Source organism: Haemaphysalis longicornis, unplaced genomic scaffold (genome assembly GCF_048455015.1).
Source record: "Haemaphysalis longicornis isolate Haplotype H1 unplaced genomic scaffold, Haemaphysalis longicornis Haplotype H1 scaffold_6, whole genome shotgun sequence".
Lineage (NCBI taxonomy): Eukaryota > Metazoa > Arthropoda > Arachnida > Ixodida > Ixodidae > Haemaphysalis > Haemaphysalis longicornis.
Genome location: NW_027526407.1, coordinates 79,972,079 through 79,990,701, shown reverse-complemented (window position 1 = coordinate 79,990,701; position 18,623 = coordinate 79,972,079). Strand labels below are relative to the sequence as shown.

At 44.4% G+C, this 18,623-nt stretch overlaps 2 protein-coding genes across 3 annotated transcripts; one reads left to right on the top strand and one right to left on the bottom strand.

Annotated features, from left to right (window-relative positions):
• Window positions 1–97: 97 nt before the first annotated feature.
• LOC144143565 (cyclin-dependent kinase 2-interacting protein-like) lies at window positions 98–9,270 on the bottom strand. The gene is made up of 5 exons (XM_077675365.1): window positions 9,112–9,270; window positions 8,884–9,046; window positions 6,740–6,833; window positions 5,793–5,919; window positions 98–669 (listed from the first exon to the last, which is right to left on the bottom strand). Exons 1-5 carry the CDS (start codon window positions 9,203–9,205, stop codon window positions 473–475), a joined length of 675 nt encoding a protein of 224 aa, XP_077531491.1. The 5' UTR covers window positions 9,206–9,270; the 3' UTR covers window positions 98–472.
• A 203-nt stretch (window positions 9,271–9,473) lies between these two features.
• Window positions 9,474–18,256, top strand: LOC144143563 (ribokinase-like). 2 transcript variants are annotated; one of them, XM_077675362.1, is made up of 8 exons: window positions 9,474–10,009; window positions 11,630–11,762; window positions 12,174–12,237; window positions 12,321–12,398; window positions 14,504–14,668; window positions 15,587–15,678; window positions 16,879–17,067; window positions 17,893–18,256. In XM_077675362.1, the coding sequence occupies exons 1-8, from the start codon at window positions 9,744–9,746 to the stop codon at window positions 18,064–18,066; spliced, it is 1,161 nt and encodes a 386-aa protein (XP_077531488.1). In that variant the 5' UTR covers window positions 9,474–9,743; the 3' UTR covers window positions 18,067–18,256. The 2 variants fall into 2 exon arrangements, with proteins under 2 accessions (XP_077531488.1, XP_077531489.1); XM_077675363.1 differs by having other exon boundaries at window positions 9,475–10,009; window positions 12,321–12,386.
• Window positions 18,257–18,623: the final 367 nt, after the last annotated feature.

The window sequence follows — 18,623 nt, the reverse complement described above, 5'->3', positions numbered from 1 at the left end:
ACAATCTACCTTATGTACTGGCTTATAATGATGCTACATGACTAGGCGAAACCCCAACGGTTGATGTATTAATAACACACAACACAATATTCACAGGTGCATTTTTTTTTTCACTTTTTATTGCTGGATCTTTGCAGGCAGTGTACTGCACACTGTCATTGTGTAACAATGGTGTTCTTTGTGCAGGTGCATATACAGGGATGGTTGCGCAACATGCTATTTGTTTTATGATCACAATAGCTGTAATGGTCCACTGGCTAAGGCACTGCGCTCACCTGCCACACATCGCGATGCGGGCGTGATTTCTGGCTGCACTTGTGATGGAGGCGAAACGCAAAAATGCACGCATCCATTCGACTTTTACAGAACCCCAGTTATGAATCAATCCACAGCCCCAATTCCGATTTGCAATGGTTGTCATTGAGCACGTCGGGTCGTTGAGTTTTGCCTGCTCCACTATTACGGAAGTCCGTCACTTCAGCCCCACTTCGCGTACCAGTGCTTCGAGGGTTAACTGTGTCTCTCCGTCTATGTAGGCCTGGTAGGTCCAGGCGGTCACGTAGAACGACAAGGTCTTTTCATCTGTCTGCATGGCAACCTCCTCTACAATGCATTTCTTGACACCCAACTCTTTGGCGTGGGACTCCACCACATCGCGTATCGTCTCATCTGCATGAGAAAAAAAAAGGGAAACATCGCCAGCAGTAAGGAGTCATCACTGAACGACTTGGTTACAGCTTGAGCTTGTTGATTCAAATGCCAACGATTCAAGTGTGGCGGGAAATTTGAAATGGTTCCTGTGTAAATATGGAAATAATGAACAAGAAGAAAAAGAAAAAAGGGTCACATTATGCTCCTGCATGTTATAAAGAAAACGCAAACATGAACGAGAAAAACTATGACATTTCCTCTGGTACTTGTCTGTGCATCACATTTCTACACAAAGCGAGACAAAGATAAATAAAATGCGAGTACCTTCAGCTAGTGAAACTGCAAGACATGGCGTCTCTGGCTGGTGCAATATGCAAAAGGGCTAGCACAACTTTTTGTCCGCCCAGATAACCGTTCTACCCTCACCAGCTGTCCTCTGATATGAATAGCGAGCTAGACGGTTTGTTATAGCCCAGGTAGCAGAGAGAAAAAAATTTGAGGGCACCTAGCCTCATCTTGAGTTTTCAAGTTTTGCTATTAAATTAGGGCAGGGTATTCTTTAGAGTTTATACATTAGCATGTTAGGTGTTCACCAGAAACGTTTGCACAGTATTGCTGAGTACTGTACTTCCCCGCAGATCAGCCCGACTTGCTGGTGACTATTGTGCCACTGAGTGAGGCCAGTGCAGTGATCACTTGATGACATGTTGCAGCCGCCAAACAGTGAGCAGCCACCATTTGCACTTTAGGCAGGAGGACCTTTCCCCCCGCCCAATGCAGTTTGTCTAAAATGCAGGAAAACACATTAAGACGAATTGAAACAAACACGATCCGCAATCCAGTACGACTAAATCATCTATTCCCCACACAATACTCCCCCGGAGTGTGCGTTTTGCGGCAATTCAGGCACACTTTATCACATCGTCTCCGAGTGCGACCGAAACCCTGACCTTCCCCCCACTCCCAACCCTCCCCGTGAGCAGTGGGAGAGCATGTTGTCCAGCTCGAGCCTCGACGACCAGATGATCTTGGTTGACCTAGCGGACAGAGCCAGGATTGCCCATGGACTTCCGGACTAGGAAGGCACCACACAATTTACTTTTTGCTCAGTAAGGTTTCTTCCTCCTCCTCCTCCACGTGGCTCTGACACAAAAGTAACTGGCAAATCACTCTAGAGTAATCAATTACTTCCCGTGTCACTTTTTATACAGGTTTTTTATTACGGTATCACATATCTACATATATAGTGTGGTAAACAGAGTAAGAAAAATCGATACTTGCACGTATGTACCTCAAATTTTCATCAAACGTTGTTTTAGTGGTGCATGCTACCATGTCGAATTTCAAAGCACAGCTCTTGTTCTGTGAGAAATATGAGCAAAATTTTTGAAAATGTCCATGACGAACGCAGACAGGCACGGTTGCGGCGAAAGCTGTGTTGTCGTGGAATAGTGTCATAAGAAATTGTGTAATCGATTACAAAAAAGAAAAACTGAATTACAAGAACCATTACTCCTTGAAGGAAGCAATTGAAGCATTACAAAATTACAGTACAATGTAATCGATTATAAGTAATCCATTACTCGTAACGCACTACGTACAAATCTGCTCTGACATTTCCAGGCACTGCCTAGCCGTGCGGTCTTTTTCTTTGTGTTTTATTAGTGTGAAGCACGCACTATAAAACGCGTCACAGCCACTTGGGTTTAGGAGCCATTTCAGTGTCACAGACGACGCCCGCTTTTCCTCTCAACGGGCTATTTAATGTTCTCTCGTAATAAGGATAACTTATTAGCCACATAGCATCATTCAGGCGGATGCCAGTTTTGTTTCATTTGCAGAAATGTAAGTTACTTTGGTGTTGCCACAAACTGTACAGTTCTAAGAAAAAGAGAGGCAGTCTTGCATATCACTTGATGTCATGGGGACTGGAGTTGGAGGAACAAGCGTGCACACCTTTGTGCGCACCTTGTGAATACGCACATAGCTTTCACATACATATATTTCAGCTATTCACATGCGCACGTGTGAATACTTTTTTCTATAGCCTTGGAGTCAGGCACTGAAACCATTCTTAGAGAGACCCTAAGTTCGAAAACAAGTTCGCCTATATCGGTAGACTGCGGTGCTGAGAACGTCGATATAACATTTGCAGCAGCCAAAGCTGCCAAATAACACAAGAAATGACAAAAACTATCGAAACGGGCACCGCCGTCCCATGCACTATTCCACACTACGATTAGTCACTTCGTGAATTTGGGAACAGCGAAATGCAGACAACAGCAGAAAGCTTTCTTTTTTCTTTTTTCTTTAGGGAAGGAACAACAAAGTAAGGACATTGTGGAGTGTCCATTTTTAAAAATACTCGAATTTCGGGTTTTAATAAACATACTGGTTTGTTTCAGTTTTGACTGCATTGAAATGTTTAGTTTTCGTGCACAAATTAAGCCCAGGTTTAGGTAGGTGAATGTAAAAGTCATCTGTGCTTACTGCCAGCGTACAAGTATACAACAGCCAATTGCAAAAGTTGCAAGAGTATTCACACAATAGACTATGCAATTTATCTGGCTGTCAGTGTTATTGGTTGCCCCCTCTAGCCATCTCTTCATGTACAGGGTGTTGCAACGATAACTGGAACACTTTAAAAATTTTTTCCTGAGCGATCCGCCGCTCTGTTCACGCTCAAACTTCACACAAAGGTCGCATTTTGTGGTCTATTTTGTTTGACACCGGGAACAACAACGATACTTACCTGTTTATTCTGAAAATAAATAAAAACGATTTTCGCCTATGGGAAAATGGCGGCGATTTGGACGTGCGAGCCCGAAAACCGGGTTTTCTGATCGTCTGTTAGCTCATTTCTAGGTGCATTTTCTGATCGTCTGCTGCACCATTTGGCTCCGTACGTGAATCCCAAACGTGCGTTTCACTCTGCAGGTGGTTCCGTCGTTCCAACATCAACTTGCGCTGGCTCGCACGTTCAAATCAGCGGCCATAGGCGAAAATCGTTTTCATTTATTTTCAGAATAAACAGGTAAGTACCGTTGTTGTTCCCGGTGTCAAACAAAATAGACCACAAAATGCGACCTTTGTGTGAAGTTTGAGCGCGAACAGAGCAGCGGATCGCTCAGGAAAAATTTTAAAAGTGTTCCAGTTATCATTGCAACACCCTGTATGTTTAAAACCTTCTAAATTAACAGAAGCTCGCAAGGTTGGTTGTGTTCGTGCTCAATTTAGTGCTGGTCGGCACACTTTTTGAAGTCACGGAAAAGTTTGGCAAAAACAGAAAAAGGAAATGCCAGCTGTACTTATTTGTTTCTGAACAAAGCATCATTTGTAATGAAAAAAAGACAAAAAAGCTTCGAAAGTTCTGAACCTTAGGTTTAAATTAGAGGCGTGCAAATATTTGAAACTTTGAATACCTCTCTAATAGCGTTTCCCATTCAATTTGTAAAGCAGTTTTGCCGTTCGAAGTATTAGAATATTCAAAATTTGCAACTACTAGCGCAGTAAAAGTTGGCTCTGCCGCACGACACGCAAGCTTTGAAGCTTCACCGCACGGTATTCTTTTTTCTCGGGTCGGCTTTTCTGCGTGACACCAAAGCCATGCAATAAAGCCTTACACGTGCAAGCCTTGCACGAAATGTGGGCATGTTAGCTGAAGTGGAACGTTACTTGTGTAAAAGTTACATAGTCGGAAATAAGCTTCTGGTCAATGCTGTGGCATGAGTGAGGAATGAAGTTAAGCACTACTTGCTGGCAATGCGTGCAAAGGTCATACCAGCCACTCCGCTTGCATGGCTACCAAGGGCCAATGACTGGAGGGACTGCAGCCAGTACGATAAAAACTTCCCATATTCACAGCATGATGACAAACCCATTGTCCTTCATAGCAATGCATGACAAATTTCTATCCCACTGCACTGTCATTTTGTCTTAATCTCTTATTTTTAGCTTTTTGTGTCATTTTGTCATCATTTGTGAAGTCCTGAATAGTTGCATTTTATTTTTATATCGGTTTCAGAGACTACGCACTAAAGCAGACCACAAATACTATTCATGTTCAAAAATATTGTATTTGACTAACAGTCACTTTTCACCATTTGCATTCAAAAATAATCAATGCATTCAAGTGCTAGGACAACGAGACAAGCGAGTCAACACACACAAGGCACTTTTTCCGTTGACTCGCTTGTCCCGTTGTCCTAGCACTTGAATTCATTGTCATGTCCCACCAACAGGCCCAAACCAGCACCCTTGCGAAAAATAATCAGTTCACAGTCAGTTTTTACTATTCGTATTCGATTCACAGTCGCAAATTGGACATTTGAACACCTCTAGTTGAAATAAGGAGTAATTCAGCATTTAGTTTCCCTCCCTTGACTGCAGAGCAGCCAAGAAAATTCGCATTCCCTGCAGGAAAGCCAACACCTTGCTTCACTGCTGAAGTTCGAAAATTTCCAAGGACTGAACCAAGGCTTCCCTTCTCTACCCCTTTCAGTCACCGTGTCTCCATATGGAGACGCGACTTTCTTCGTCGTTTTCCTCGTGAAAACGAAAAGAGTTCATGCTGCAGAGCGGTGCAGCTGATGTTCGAAACCTACGGAAGTGGAAGGTAGCACCATGTGATGTGGAATGGAGGAACCGTACTCATAAACATCGTTTCAAAATGGACGTCACCAAGTTTTGTGGGAGCTCCGGTGTGTTGCCATCCTAAGTTCTCTTTTACTGTGGCGTAAATAATTTATTAAGGCTAAAAACACCTCTTTCATGTGCAGATATTATTATTTTACATCCTTGTTTGTAAACTCCCTCAGGATATTTATTATCTTTATAGGGAAAAACAGGATTGAGTAATGGTGTCTCCGTATGAGGACACGATGCCATTTGCGTAATAAGTATTCTAGAGAGACTGAATGTTTTTTTCTTACTTCTAGACAATTGACACTGCTAAACCTCCAAGTATGGAATTTTTCTGCAGTGAATATAATAATTCGTGACTGAAAGGGCTACACGTTTGCAAATACTACGACTGAAAACTAAAAACCACAGCACTAGTGTTTTCAACCTCAGAGGCACTGGGATTACTGGGATAACTTAGCAGCATTTGAGCTGCCCTGTGCCAGTCGGCGGTTGCTTACAGAAGCGTTCCACGGGCCAACTGGCAAAAGGCACATCGTCCCCACGCAACGAGGATGACGTGTTGTGCAGGTCCACCACGGCTGCAAGGCTGTTGACGATTCCAGTCATCTTGACGACTTGCTGCTCCTGTAGACAGCCAAGTGATGGCTCATTTCATCATCAGCACCGCCACCCACAAAGATTTTACAAATTCATGCCCCGAGTGAATGTTAGCACAACGGGTTTTCTCCAAAAAATCAACTATAAGTAGCTACAACTGCTTTGGTGCTTCTTTCATCATCATCATCATCAGCAGCCTATCTAGGTCCACTGCAGGATGAAGGCCTCTCCCACTGACCTTTAACTGCTCGTGCCCTGTGCTGCTCGAGTCCACAGTACCCCCGAAGTTCCGTAGTTCATCCCTCCATCGCGTTATTGGCCTTCCCCTTCTTTTAGACCCATCTCTTGGTATCCACTCTGTTACCGTAACTGTCCAGCAGTTGTCGGTTCATCTCACTGCATGGCCAGCCCAAGCTAATTTCTTTTTCTTTATTTGAACTGTGACATCCTCAATACAATGTTGTTCTCTGATCCAGGAAGCTCGTTTCCTGTGTCCAAGTATTACTCCTATCATTCTCCGTTCCGTCGCCCATTGAGCCGACCAAAGTTTTCATTTCAGTTATTTCATAAGGCATGTGAACAAGTTTGGCCAATTAGGTTCAACGAGTCAATGTTGTGGAAGCCTGAACACAGTAAATTGTGAGTACGAGCATGTCCGCACTCCTCTCTGCGCATGTTCGCTCCCTACCTAACTGAGGAATACTAGTAACATTCTAACTTTTTACCACATAGGCTTCCACAAGCTCGCAACCTACACCAAACTTGTGAGGCACCTGGTAATGCTGGCAGAACTCAGAACTCCACTTTTATTTCATGCGGCCAACAAGTAGGGGACGGTCACTCGTACCATGTCTGTCCACACATCGAGGAGCATGGAACAAAGCTCCAAAAGCTTTTCTTCATCTGTGGCTGCTTCATCCGGAGCTTGTTCGGCTTGCAAGCTGTTGCCAAAAGGAAAAAACAAAAAAATGCACAGACTGGGTGCTAACACTGGTGACTCAAGCAAACTGAGAGGGATAAAGGAAATTAGGCCTACGCTCATACCTTACCCTGATATGTAAATTTTATTGCTGTTGTTTCAACGTAACTTCTTATTCAGTTGTTATTCTATTCAACTTTATATATGAAATATAACTTCAAATATATAATTTCCCTCTTTCCAAAGAAAATAAAGTTAATTGATTGATATATGTGTCAAACCAAACAGAATACTGCTTCAGTTCAAGTGGCTCCATTTTGTTCTCATTATTTAGAAATCAGTTGGCATAATGGTTCACAGACCAGTTCACAAGCATCAGACGAGGCTTATAAACTTGTTCGGTAAGTAAACACTGACAGCAAAATGCAAAGGCAAGGAAACTGTGGAGTGTAATGCCTCTGGCTGAGTGCGTAAAGAGGCAATGCTGGCTTTTAGCCATGTTCACGACCACCACGTGGGAATGTCACCTGTACTGCTTCCTCCAAATAAAAAACATTACGGGGTATGCTTAGAACTGTCTAAGAGTAGGAAGGCGAAAAAGCTTAGTTGGACCTTCTGTTCACCTACCATTAACTTATGTTGAATTTTGTGGCCACGCCTACCCTTCCTCGGCAGAGCTGTTTCCCTTTCTTGGCACGCGCTGTTACCCTTTTCCCAGACCCCTTTCCCCGGGTGCCATCCCCAGTTCATGCTTTCCAGCTCACACAACTTCAGCCTTTCTTAAACAATTCTGTGCACCTCGCAATGACTTTTTCCATCGCACATTCCGTAAAATACACAGAGCTCAGGCTTTCGCCGTACAATGCTTCCAGACAAAACAAGCACACACACATAAAGGAGTTCACTGTTTAGGATTATGATTTGCTGTGGTGCATTTTGTTGTCAACGGGAGTGTTTCAAAATAGAGTTTAATTAGGTAAAAATGCAAGGAATGCTGTAGGCACCCAGGCCGCATTGTTGGCTGACGCCACCATGGCCAGGGCAGCAGCAAGCGCCCACCCAATATGGCCAGACCTCGTGGTATTATACAAAACAGCTCATTCTGTTGCATGGCAACCCATTTCATTGCATGACAACTAGAGCTCAGAAAGCATTATTGAGCCACTCTTTCATCGCTTAACAACGTGCAGAAACTGCGTCAAACAGCTTGCCGATCAGTACCACAGAAAGGTACATCCCTGAATTGTTTTCTTTTTTTTTTTGCATCCCCCCACCCTAAAAAAAAGACAATGAAGGAAGTTTGATGGAACATTTGAGCGAAGCCTCTAATGGCATCAGCTGCGCATGGTCAAACCGTTTCATCATGAACCGACAGCCATTACTTTTTTTTTTCTTTTGGTTCCGGTTCAGCGCATGCAGACATCCAGGCTTGGGTCCGGTAAAAATTTTGGTTCGGTTCTGGTTGTACACCCTGATACAGTGAATGCGCATTTCCACATTAAAGCCCCCATAGGCAGTAGCCCCTCGTAATGTCGTCGTGGTCACGGTGAGCTTTGAATAAACACATTATCGACTCACAAAGTTATGGGGTTCCTCGTTCCTCGAACTATGCCCATGTTCCTCGAACTATACCTACTTTGCGATGCCGTAGTCCACTCTTTGCCTCCGAATTTTCTTAGTTCGTCCCTCCATCGAGCCAAGGCGCTTCCTAGTCTCGCTTTCCTGCAGCCAGCCACTTTGTTACCCTAATGGTCCCCCGGTTGCCAGTTCTTCAACTTGAGCTGTGACGTCTTCCACCCCATTTTGTTCTGATATGGGATGCTCGTTTTCTGTCCGTACGTTAATATCCTTCTTTCCATTAGTCGTTGCGTTGGCCTAAGCTTTCCTCCAAGGCGCTTACTAAGGTGCCAAGTTTCTGCCCCAGAAGTGGTCACTCGCCGAGCCATCAGTTGTTATAAATCGGTAACGAAATCACCAGTAAAAATCGGCGTAGCTCGACTCGCCGCCGATTGTCCGAAGATTTTTCTTGTGTGGGAAAAACGAATAACCACAAGTTACGTTCAGTGGCCCACCTTTTCAACTTTGCGGCGGCTATTTTGTTGAGGAGCACGGCCCCGTTGATTCGTAGTGTGTCCCATCTCTGGGAGAGGTTGTAAATGTCCGCGCAGCTGTCCTTGATCTTCCTCGGAATGCCGGTCAGATTACCTTTGGACGAGCTCCCACTGCGATCTGGGGCTAGACGCGTTTAAAACAAGGTTACACTCGGAAGAGTTCATAAAGCGCGAAAGCGGTGAAAATACCTGGAACAGGTGAAAACGTGACTTCTTTAGAAGCGCTCGAATCCATGGCGCGCGCACATGGCATTTGTTTTTGCGCACTAGAGTTTACCACCATTTCCGTGCGTTGAGATACGGTAGTTGAGATTTCATTTACACAAAAGAAGCCCACAACGTAAAAAACTGTACGCGCATGCGTATTTAGAGACGTTTACGACAAACTACCGCTGTAAAATTTGTCATAAAACAAAATACAGTTATTGCATTTTTTTGTTGCTTTAGAGTGGATGGTGGTAGAATGTAAAACTTGATGATGATGGCTTGGTAGTTGCTGTTTTTCCATACTTTTTTTTTTTTTTCTAACCGGGGAACACTCCTCTGACTCCTTTGTGTTCATCGAACCCATCGAACCTTTCATTCCTCCGTGTCTGTGTTCGTAAAGATGATGTACTTCTGTGTTTGTGATTTTTTAAGATCGCCGCCTTCTATTAATCTAACGAGCGCGTCTGCGCCGTTCCTCTAGTCGACGCTATTTTGCTATGGAATTTGGACGCTATAAAATATAAAAGTGGCATAGAAATTCGGTAAAGCTGCAAAATTTGCTCAACGTTGATACCGTTGGCGGTGCTGCTTTCGTTTTTGCGTGACGCGGTTTTATGATTGCACTGAAGGCGCAACTCAGCGCAAGTGGCGCAAGTAGGAGGCAGAAGAAAAGATTCGGCTTGGTTGTGGGGCGGCGTTGGTTTAGGTTATCGCAGATAAGCGTTCGCGTAACTGCATCTCGAGGGGGCAAAAGTCTAGCGATCTGCGATCGAACAACGCCCCTGGAAGCCAGCAACCAACTTTTCACCATGAGCGACCGCAAGGCAAGCCCTGGCGCCGAAGCTGTCTTCATCGGGGCCTGCGTGGTTGACCTGACCAGGTAAAGCGAGTCGGTGTATCATCGCCGCTAGGGCGTTTGCCAGCGTGACAACTGAGTAACAATGCCGACGTGTGTCTTCATGATCTAAAAAGAGCACAGGTCAAACGGCAATGCAGCGTCATCGTTCCCCCTCTGACATTTTGAGCACGGCTCTTTCTTGATGATTTCAATGTAGTCTACCGTATTGTAACGAAAACCCCCGTACTGAGGCATAAAATTACTCCCAAAATTAAAATGCCGACAAAAAGAATATATTCACGCGATATAATCAAAGAATTAGTTTGATATTTCCAATTCCAGGAATACATATTTTGAATTCCAGGTAATGCATATTGCCTGTGGACCACAGTAGGTTATAAAATACGTATGTTTATGTAGAGGTGTTTTCAGTACCCGTACTAACATGGTAAACAGAATAAAGGGAAAAGACTAGCTATTGCCAACTGGTATCTTTAAAAATGAGAAACCCTCGAATGTACGTCTGATATGCTCTGAATATAATCTGAAGCTATTCTAAAATACGGCTCTATCATGCAGCAGACGTATTGGACTCCTGTGCTGAAGTTTGCCGCAAGAGCAGCGCTGCCAGTCATGTTCGAGGAACATCGTTAGCTGGGTTGGTCGCCACAAGTTCATGGAACGTGGGAATCAGTTCCCCATTGAAGATGTAAAATGCAACCCGTTTTGAATGGCGAAGCTACCACTTCCTAGAAAAGGGAGGCATGCGTACATTGCAGCGTTGTCGTGATAGAAATCGGCAACAGAATCACATTTTTCATTCATGAAGGCAAGATCGAAAACCTTCAAATACAGACACTGAGGGCGACCAATCAGACCCCACCAAGAAAAGGGTGAGAAGCTATAAACCCTTTACGACATTTTTTGGTGTTCGCCTCACCATAAAAAACATCCCTACGTAGTTCTACACACCAGACACAGGACGGTATTTAATCAAGAAATTGCCTGTAGCCTTTGATAGCACAAGGCTTTCGGTAGCTCTCTCTGATGCAAGGCCTATTCATACACTCCTCTGACCCAATTTCTAGTTCCACTTTTGTCGCACATATCTGCTATTTTTTTGTGGGGTCGTGAACTCTTACAGTGGTTCCGTATATTTACAACTGAATGTGGGGTTTCTATATGGGGTGTTAACTTATTATCTGGCACTTTAGGTTTTCTTAGTCGAAACTGCACTGAATATTTGAAGGCCAAAGATGTCCAGAGACCAGCACTTTCAAATTTTAACCTATTGTCTCTTTGTTGTTTCATTTATTTTAGTAATCTGGTTAAACTGCAATGTCGGTTTTAATATAAAGTATGTTAAACTTTATGAATATCTATATTAAATCTCTGTTTAAAAACTATATAAAATCTCCAATGAAAAGTTTATTAATATGCATAAAAGTTGCATTGGGTGCATCAGCGTTACAAAAAAATATTATTTTCACTAATTCTGGCTTTAGCATGCAAAAAGAAAAAAAAAAGTAAAACAGCAGGTGCCTGAAACCTGCCGTCCGTTCTCTAAGTTACTGACACTGTTTCGTTCACCAAATACTTGTCAGCAACGCGCCTTGTTCGCACTTGCTAACAGACACATCTTCACTGCTTGTATGTTTACAGCTACGCTGACCGTTTCCCAGTACCTGGCGAGACCGTAATCGGGAACGACTTTGTCATGGGTCACGGTGGCAAAGCTGCAAACGCCTGTGTCATGGCCGTGCGGATGGGACTGAGGTGCAGCATGATCGCTAAGGTCAGTGTTCTTGTCATAACGAGTAGCACCTCAAGGACAAAAGTTTACAGGACGTGTTAGCGACAACTGGTAGGTGCATATGCACTTGTGCAATTTGTGAGCATGTCGCTGTTGCCTATAATGGCATGTACAGCCGGTAAAAGGCTTGTCTATAACAGTGATTTGTACTTCAAGTGGCTATATGTGGAAAGTGCTGATGGATACCCTTCAAACAAGTGTTGGGGACTGAAGGGGCCGGCATAGACTTCAGAGTGGTGCGCTAATTTTCTCTAAGTTATTTCCAGCCAACACCGGAGAATGCCTGAAATACAAAAAGCTGTGTTATAGACAAGCGTTTTACCAACTGTACACCTCAAGCCTTTTATTATTATTATTTTTTTTTTTTTTGCTTGTTTGTTTTCACTGTTTCAGGTAGGCAGTGACAAAATCGGGAAAGACTACCTCCAATACCTCCGCGATATCGGAGTTGTTACAGGTGGGCCACCACATATCCTGTATTTTTCAACTGCTTTTCGCCGTCTGCGTCGATGAGTCACGAGGCGTCTGCTCCCGTTTCAGACCACGTCAAGCCAACGGAGTCGAAAACGAACAACGCCACGGCCAACATCATCGTAACGAGGAAAGGTGGGAGTTTAGGTGGGAGATTGGTCAAATTTTAAGCCTTGGTTGTGCGTAAGGCCCTGAAAAGCGTCCCAGTGTAGGAAGAAGGAACTGCAGAAGTAAGATAAGACCGCACTTCCAGCGAGATTGCCTGCACGCAGTGTCCTTGTAATTTGAAAGTCGGAGTGACTATCGCATTTCATAATATTGCACTCGTGGCTAGAAAAATAGTTAGTACAGTAAAACTTCTATGTAACGAATTCTTGGATTCAAAGAAGTTTTTTATTTCCTAATTTTCACCTCCATTGAAGCCCATGTGTTTGTGACTTCTATGTCACGAAGGAGTGGCGACGGTTAATGTGGATGTACGTAATGAACTCGCTACACTGATGAGTCAATGTTTTTTGCCCTTTTTCTGAAAAATCGGCTGGGGAAATGCACTAACTCAGTGAATTTCACCCGCACCGCAATCTCCCGTCCGTTTCCACGTGTGAGTGCGGAGTCGGTTCGGTGCTTGGCCTGCCTGTCGGCGTGTAGTTGCGGCGTCTCCACCGATATCTTTGGTGTCGGTTCATCGGTGATGAGTTGTGCTGCCACAAAAGGAAAAGTTTTGTCTTTTCAAGCCAAGCTCGATATTCTAGAGGCCATATCCGCCAGCGAGAATGAAGAACATCACCGCCCGGTGCAGTGTCCCAGCTAGCATCCCCTCAACAAGTGCTTAAGAGAGCATCAAGTTTGCAAAAAGGCGCCTTTTCAGCGTAAATTTGGTCCTAGAAACGCGTTGAGCCGCCTAAAAGTATTAACAGCAAAAGTGATGCTTAAGTTCTGTTTGTGAATACGGGGGCCGTGTAGTAGTGGCAAGCGCGAATCGCAGTCTTTCAGTGTGAAATATATCCTTGAACAACGGTGAGCTCAGCATCACTGATGTTTAGCATATTGTTTTTTTTTTTTCTGCTTCATTCACGCAAGAACTCGAAACCTGCATGTTCCAAAAACCTGCCCTGATGAAAATAAGTTTTTTCTAGCTGGAATATTGAAGCAGAAATTCCCTCTAGCTAGAAATATTCTAGCTCAAAATAGGCAAAATTTCTAGCTAGAAATTTATAGTTTCTAGTTCATTGATTTCCAGCTAGCATTTGTCATTCCAGCTAAAAGAAAAAAAACCTGCAAGCTGGAAATAATCGTCTTTAGCTAGACTAAGAATTTTTCTAGCTAGAAGCTGTCGATTCCAGCTAGAATCTAATAATCTAGTTAGTCAGAAATGAAGCTGGAAATTATGATTTCTTGCTAGAAATGCTCTTTCCATTTTCACGCGGCTGGATGTAACGAAAAAATGCAACTTTTTGTGAACTTTGTTATATCTAGGTTTAACTGTATTGCAGCCAGTACATAAAGGCGTGTAGAGGTTATGAACCCTAATTTCTTTTTTTTTTACCTTATGGAGCTTTTTATGGGTGTCGGCAACCGAAGCACAGGTGTTCCTCGAGACATTTAAAACGTAGCAAGGTGTTGAGGATTGAAGCCGGCAGACAAGCTCCACTCATCCAACACATTGAGCGGTGAGCCATTAAGATGGGCAATTCTTGCCTTACGCAGTGTTCTACATGAGTTGCCTGTGCTTGCAATGGATAAAACAGTTAAAGCAACAAATCACCACACCTATGGCATTTCCAACACTGTCACGACCAAGTGCCGACTCTTTCCTCACTAAAATGTAGAAAGACGTTTTACCACAGCAACTCTTTCACTTTTGGTATATCTCAACTGCCCCTTCCTCCATTAGGGTTGAAAGTGGGGTAGGTGGGGGTGGGCGCAATGGAATTTCGTCCGGCTGGGAAGGTACATTTGGAACAAAAAAGAGACTCCAGCCAGTCCAAAAAAATCGTTCGACGTTTGGGCTTCCATGAAAGATTTTTTTGTAAGTGCTCTGCATCTCTTTTTTGTTTTGAACCTACTTGGGCTTGCGCTGCTAAAACTACAATCCATCCACAATGCTCAGTGGTCTCGTAACTCGCGGAGGGACTGAGGACGCTTGGAGAGGGTCATAGCTCGAGTAGACGTCTCTTGCGATGTCTTGGGTTGTCGCGAGTGTGCAGTAAAAACACGGAGCGTGTCCGTTTTCTGACCGCGCCTCTTTCTAGGCCAGAACTGCATAGTGTACGTCCAAGGTGCGGCAGCCTTCCTGAAGCCGGATGACGTGAAAGACGCAGAGCTGATGATCAAGAATGCCAAGATCTTGGTGGCGCTCTTCGAATGCTCCAACCAAACACTTCTGGAGGCTCTGCGGATCGCTCGCAAGTATAACGGTACGTAGGAGCTGCACGGAATGAAATACCATGCTTGGGTACAAGTTAAGAATGGCAATACTAGCTGAGGTAGTGTATCACTCTGCCGATACGACGGACCCAGATGGCAGTGCACGCACCTTACACTTACTACATGATGTCATCTGTTTTTTCTCATGTAATGTGTTTGTCGTCGCTGTAGTAGTTTATAAGCAGATTAAATACGTAAAATAACGGAAACAACTCGGGCCGCTTTCAACATACTCGCAGTAATGCACTTTTTGGACCGTGCAGAGGAACAGCCAGCTTCGGTGATAGGGCGCAGAGGCAACTTCCATTGTCGCTCTTTAATTGTTCCCGAGTAGAGTACCAATTCATGAGAATATATTTTAATGGAAGTGCGGAGGCCTTAACTGGAGCGCAAACGACAGGTGTAAATTCTTTCCCACTTACTTGGTTCTCACTCTATCTGCCTAGACCCCTGTTGATTGGACGTCTACATAACCTGCAATTCCTGTCCCTTACAGCCATTTTGCCACCTTCCCTAAACGGTGAAGGTACTGATTAATTTCGCAGAATATTGCGTTCCAGCTAGAGTTGAGCAGATTGTCTGTTGAGATTATGGCCCGTCTGTTGAGGTTCTGAGATTTAGACAGGCGGCTCATGATTGGTGAGATTCTCACCCATGACAAACTATCTGCTGCTGCAGGCTTATTTCCATCAGTAATTTGAATTTCTGACAATGTTTCTTTGGCCAACTCTTTTTTCGTGACAAAATCTTTGATTGGTTTGTCTTTCTCCGCTGGGTAGGTTCTTCTCCCTCAATTTTTGCCCCGGGATAGTGCTTTGAAGTTTCCAGCTTTTACGGCAACTGGTCCGAACAAATCCTGTTTTTTTCCCAAACCAACTTATGTTTTCCTCCGCCTCTTTTTTACCCAGTGACAACATTTCTCAACGCCGCTCCGTTCGACCCCTCCATGACCGACGAAGTGTACAAGCTGACCGACATCCTCTGCGTCAACGAAACTGAGGTGTGTGTGATACTTCCAGAGTCCCACACTCTAAACTGCAATAAGAATTTGGCGCACATGATGACAAATTATTGAAAGTTGGCAAAAAAATTAAAACAGCTGAGATGAATCGCCTACAGAAACGCCGATTTCTAGCTGCGAAGCACGTTTCCAACTAGCAAAGTATTCATTCCTGAAAAACCGCGAGCACTTCCAATGCAGAAGCATTAGTTAGTTAAGTAGGTTGAAAATCTGGCATTCTTGGCACACAGAATGGTGGACAGATGGCACATAAAATGGTCAATGGCGCACAGATAGAAAACAAAGTAACTGTGAGTTGAAAGGAAAGTTTCATAAATTTTTGGTATGGGTGGGATCCAATCCAGGGCAGGCTGGTACTGGGATAACTTGCACATACTTTTTAGCAGGAAAAAAAGAAAAAAAAAAACGAGAACACGAGAGAAGAATGCGCCTGTCCCCGTCTGCAAATATGTTTCCTAGTCGGCACAACCAGCCGTCCTCAGTTTGCTGTGGGGGTTATATACAGCAGAAACGTACCTAATGCACACAGAAACATTTGACCTGAAATAACAGCCAAAATGGACCTGAAATGGATGAAACAATGCAATTGTAAAAATTACTACTTAAAAGCTTTCCACACCTAGCTCGCCAGCCCTTTGCTGACCTATATGGAGAGCCGAAAGCAACCATAAAACGGACAAAATCACCCAAATTGAAGAAAAAAAAAAGTAAACTGAAACCCACCCAACAGGGAAACAACCACGGTGTTTAGAAATATACAACAAAAATGGCCGAAAGCAGCATAAAAGAAGGCGGGTCCACAAAAACATACAAACAACAGTTGCTGTTGCTGAAACTGACCTAAAGGTAATGAAACTACCCAAAATCACATTTATAATTCATAAAAGTGTCAAATAATGCGTAATAAAAGTAGCAATCTTCAAGTATGACAAACCATTATGCCATAAGCATGTGGATATAGCTTCAAACATACCCATAGATGGCGCCATGCATCACTCGGCTGTACTGAATAGGAAACGCTTATACATGTCCTCGTCTGCATTCTTCTGTCTTCTGGTCTTTTTTGTGTTAGGAAATATGCATGTCGCCTCCCAACGAGATGCATAAGGCCTCAACATGCTGGTAGGTAGGTACTGCTCAGCAACCACGATGAAACAGACAGCTGCAATCCCTTTCCAGGCCAGCCTGGCGACCAGCCAGAAGGTGACTAACAAGGACAGCTACCAGGCTGCCGCCGACAAGCTGCTGGCCAAGGGCTGCAAGACAGTCATCATAACGCTGGGCGACCAGGGCGCCTGCTTCTGCACCACCGAGAACCCCTCGCTCACTTACGTCAAGGCCGAGAAAGTCGACGTGGAGGACACCACGGTCAGTGCACTAGAAACGCAGATTTGAGGGTTGGGCCTTTAAAAGGGGCCACATTGCCAAGTTCTTTTTTCCCCCATGCAGTTTTAATTAGCTGCAACTTAATTAGAATGCATTACAGTAGGCTTTACTAGGTGCAGTGGCTTGCTTAGAAAGAGCTCAACAATCTGCTGGCGAGAAAGCGGCCACTTCCTGGTGGTGTGTGCGCGGTTTGTGTGATGACCGGAACAAGGCATTGCTTGCCGCTAGAACAGACTTCGACTTCCTGTATCCACATCAGGAAAAATTCTCACAAATGAACTGCCAAAGCTTCCCGATCGACGTTGCAACCAGGCAGGTTATATGGACACTGACAGCCTAATCAGCTAGAGTCCTGCCAAAAGCCTCTTGGGCATCCGTCACTTGCCTCTTTTTTCAAAAAGCTGCCAAAGTGAGGCTTCACTCCACAAGTGGAGTCAGCAATGCAAAGGTGCTGGCCTTGTACAAGGAGCTATAGGCTGGACATATCTTTGTGGGCAATGCACTCTGTACGAATTAGATGGCTTGGGCAATGAAGCGACCTAGAGTAGAGAAAATGGCAGCAGCCACAGCAAGGAAAACCTCTGGATTAGTTGCAGGTGGTGAGTGTATTCACATACATAGATCCCCCCCCCCCCCCCATGTCGACCTCTTGACAGAGGTCGTGACCTCTCCGAAGATCAGGTTGTAGTGGTAATGACTATTGCATTACAACACTCATGAGCCGTAGCTATCGCATTCTAGGATAAAGAATCGTAATACGTGATACGTTGGAGCGTAATACGTCTCTCTACGCTACATCTTGTGCAGGGAGCTGGCGACGCCTTCAGTGGCGCGTTTGCGTACCACATGGTACGCCACCCCGAGACGCCGCTGGCTGAAACCATCAAGAAGGCGTGCGACATTGCCAGCATATCGGTCCAGTCGCCCGGTACCCAGCTCAGTTATCCTGAGCGCGCAGACATCCCAGAGTGTCTGCTCTAGGGACACAACTCGTCGCGTCATCTTTTTTTCGATACAGGGGAGTTGTTACGCTAGTCTCGGAATAGTAGTGGACTGCTCTGCAGTGATTTATCGAACGATAATGACGCAGTTTTGTACGGAAACGAAGGTTGTGCTCCAAACCGTCGTGCCTGCCAAGTATTTTTGTAATAAATATATTTTCTGCGGTTCTCTCGCTTCGTAGATTGGCACCGTTGCCACTGGAAGAATCCTACGCATCGCAGTGGTACACTGTACAGCCACGATCAAAAGTTTACGGACTAGGGAAGTGGCAAATTTAGGTTATTTCTCTTCCTATAGCAGCCAGACAAACTGGAGAATGCATGTGAGATGTCGTGTAAGTACTGAACTAATGAAAACTACCGCACGTAGTACTCCGGGCTGCCGTGCGGCAGAGAAATAACTCAAAATTGCTGCTTTTGTGGTCCGTGAACTTTCTGCTCTTGGGTGTACATGAACCATAAAGTCGCGGTCACTGACCAAGTCAGTTGAAAAAAGGTTGACGTTTTGTATCCCATACGTAATCCTTGATCACAATC

Bases quoted from the DNA above. Each gene is read 5' to 3' on its own strand.
- LOC144143563 (XM_077675362.1), top strand. From the start codon at position 9,744: ATGATTGCACTGAAGGCGCAACTCAGCGCAAGTGGCGCAAGTAGGAGG. The intron at 10,010-11,629 runs GTAAAGCGAGTC...GTATGTTTACAG, and splicing joins TGCGTGGTTGACCTGACCAG to CTACGCTGACCGTTTCCCAG. The intron at 14,669-15,586 runs GTACGTAGGAGC...TTTTTTACCCAG, and splicing joins GATCGCTCGCAAGTATAACG to TGACAACATTTCTCAACGCC.
- LOC144143565 (XM_077675365.1), bottom strand. From the start codon at position 9,205: ATGGTGGTAAACTCTAGTGCGCAAAAACAAATGCCATGTGCGCGCGCC. The intron at 6,834-8,883 runs GTGGGCCACTGA...TTTTGGCAACAG, and splicing joins GCCGCCGCAAAGTTGAAAAG to CTTGCAAGCCGAACAAGCTC. The intron at 670-5,792 runs GTAAGCAACCGC...TTTCTCATGCAG, and splicing joins TTGGCCCGTGGAACGCTTCT to ATGAGACGATACGCGATGTG.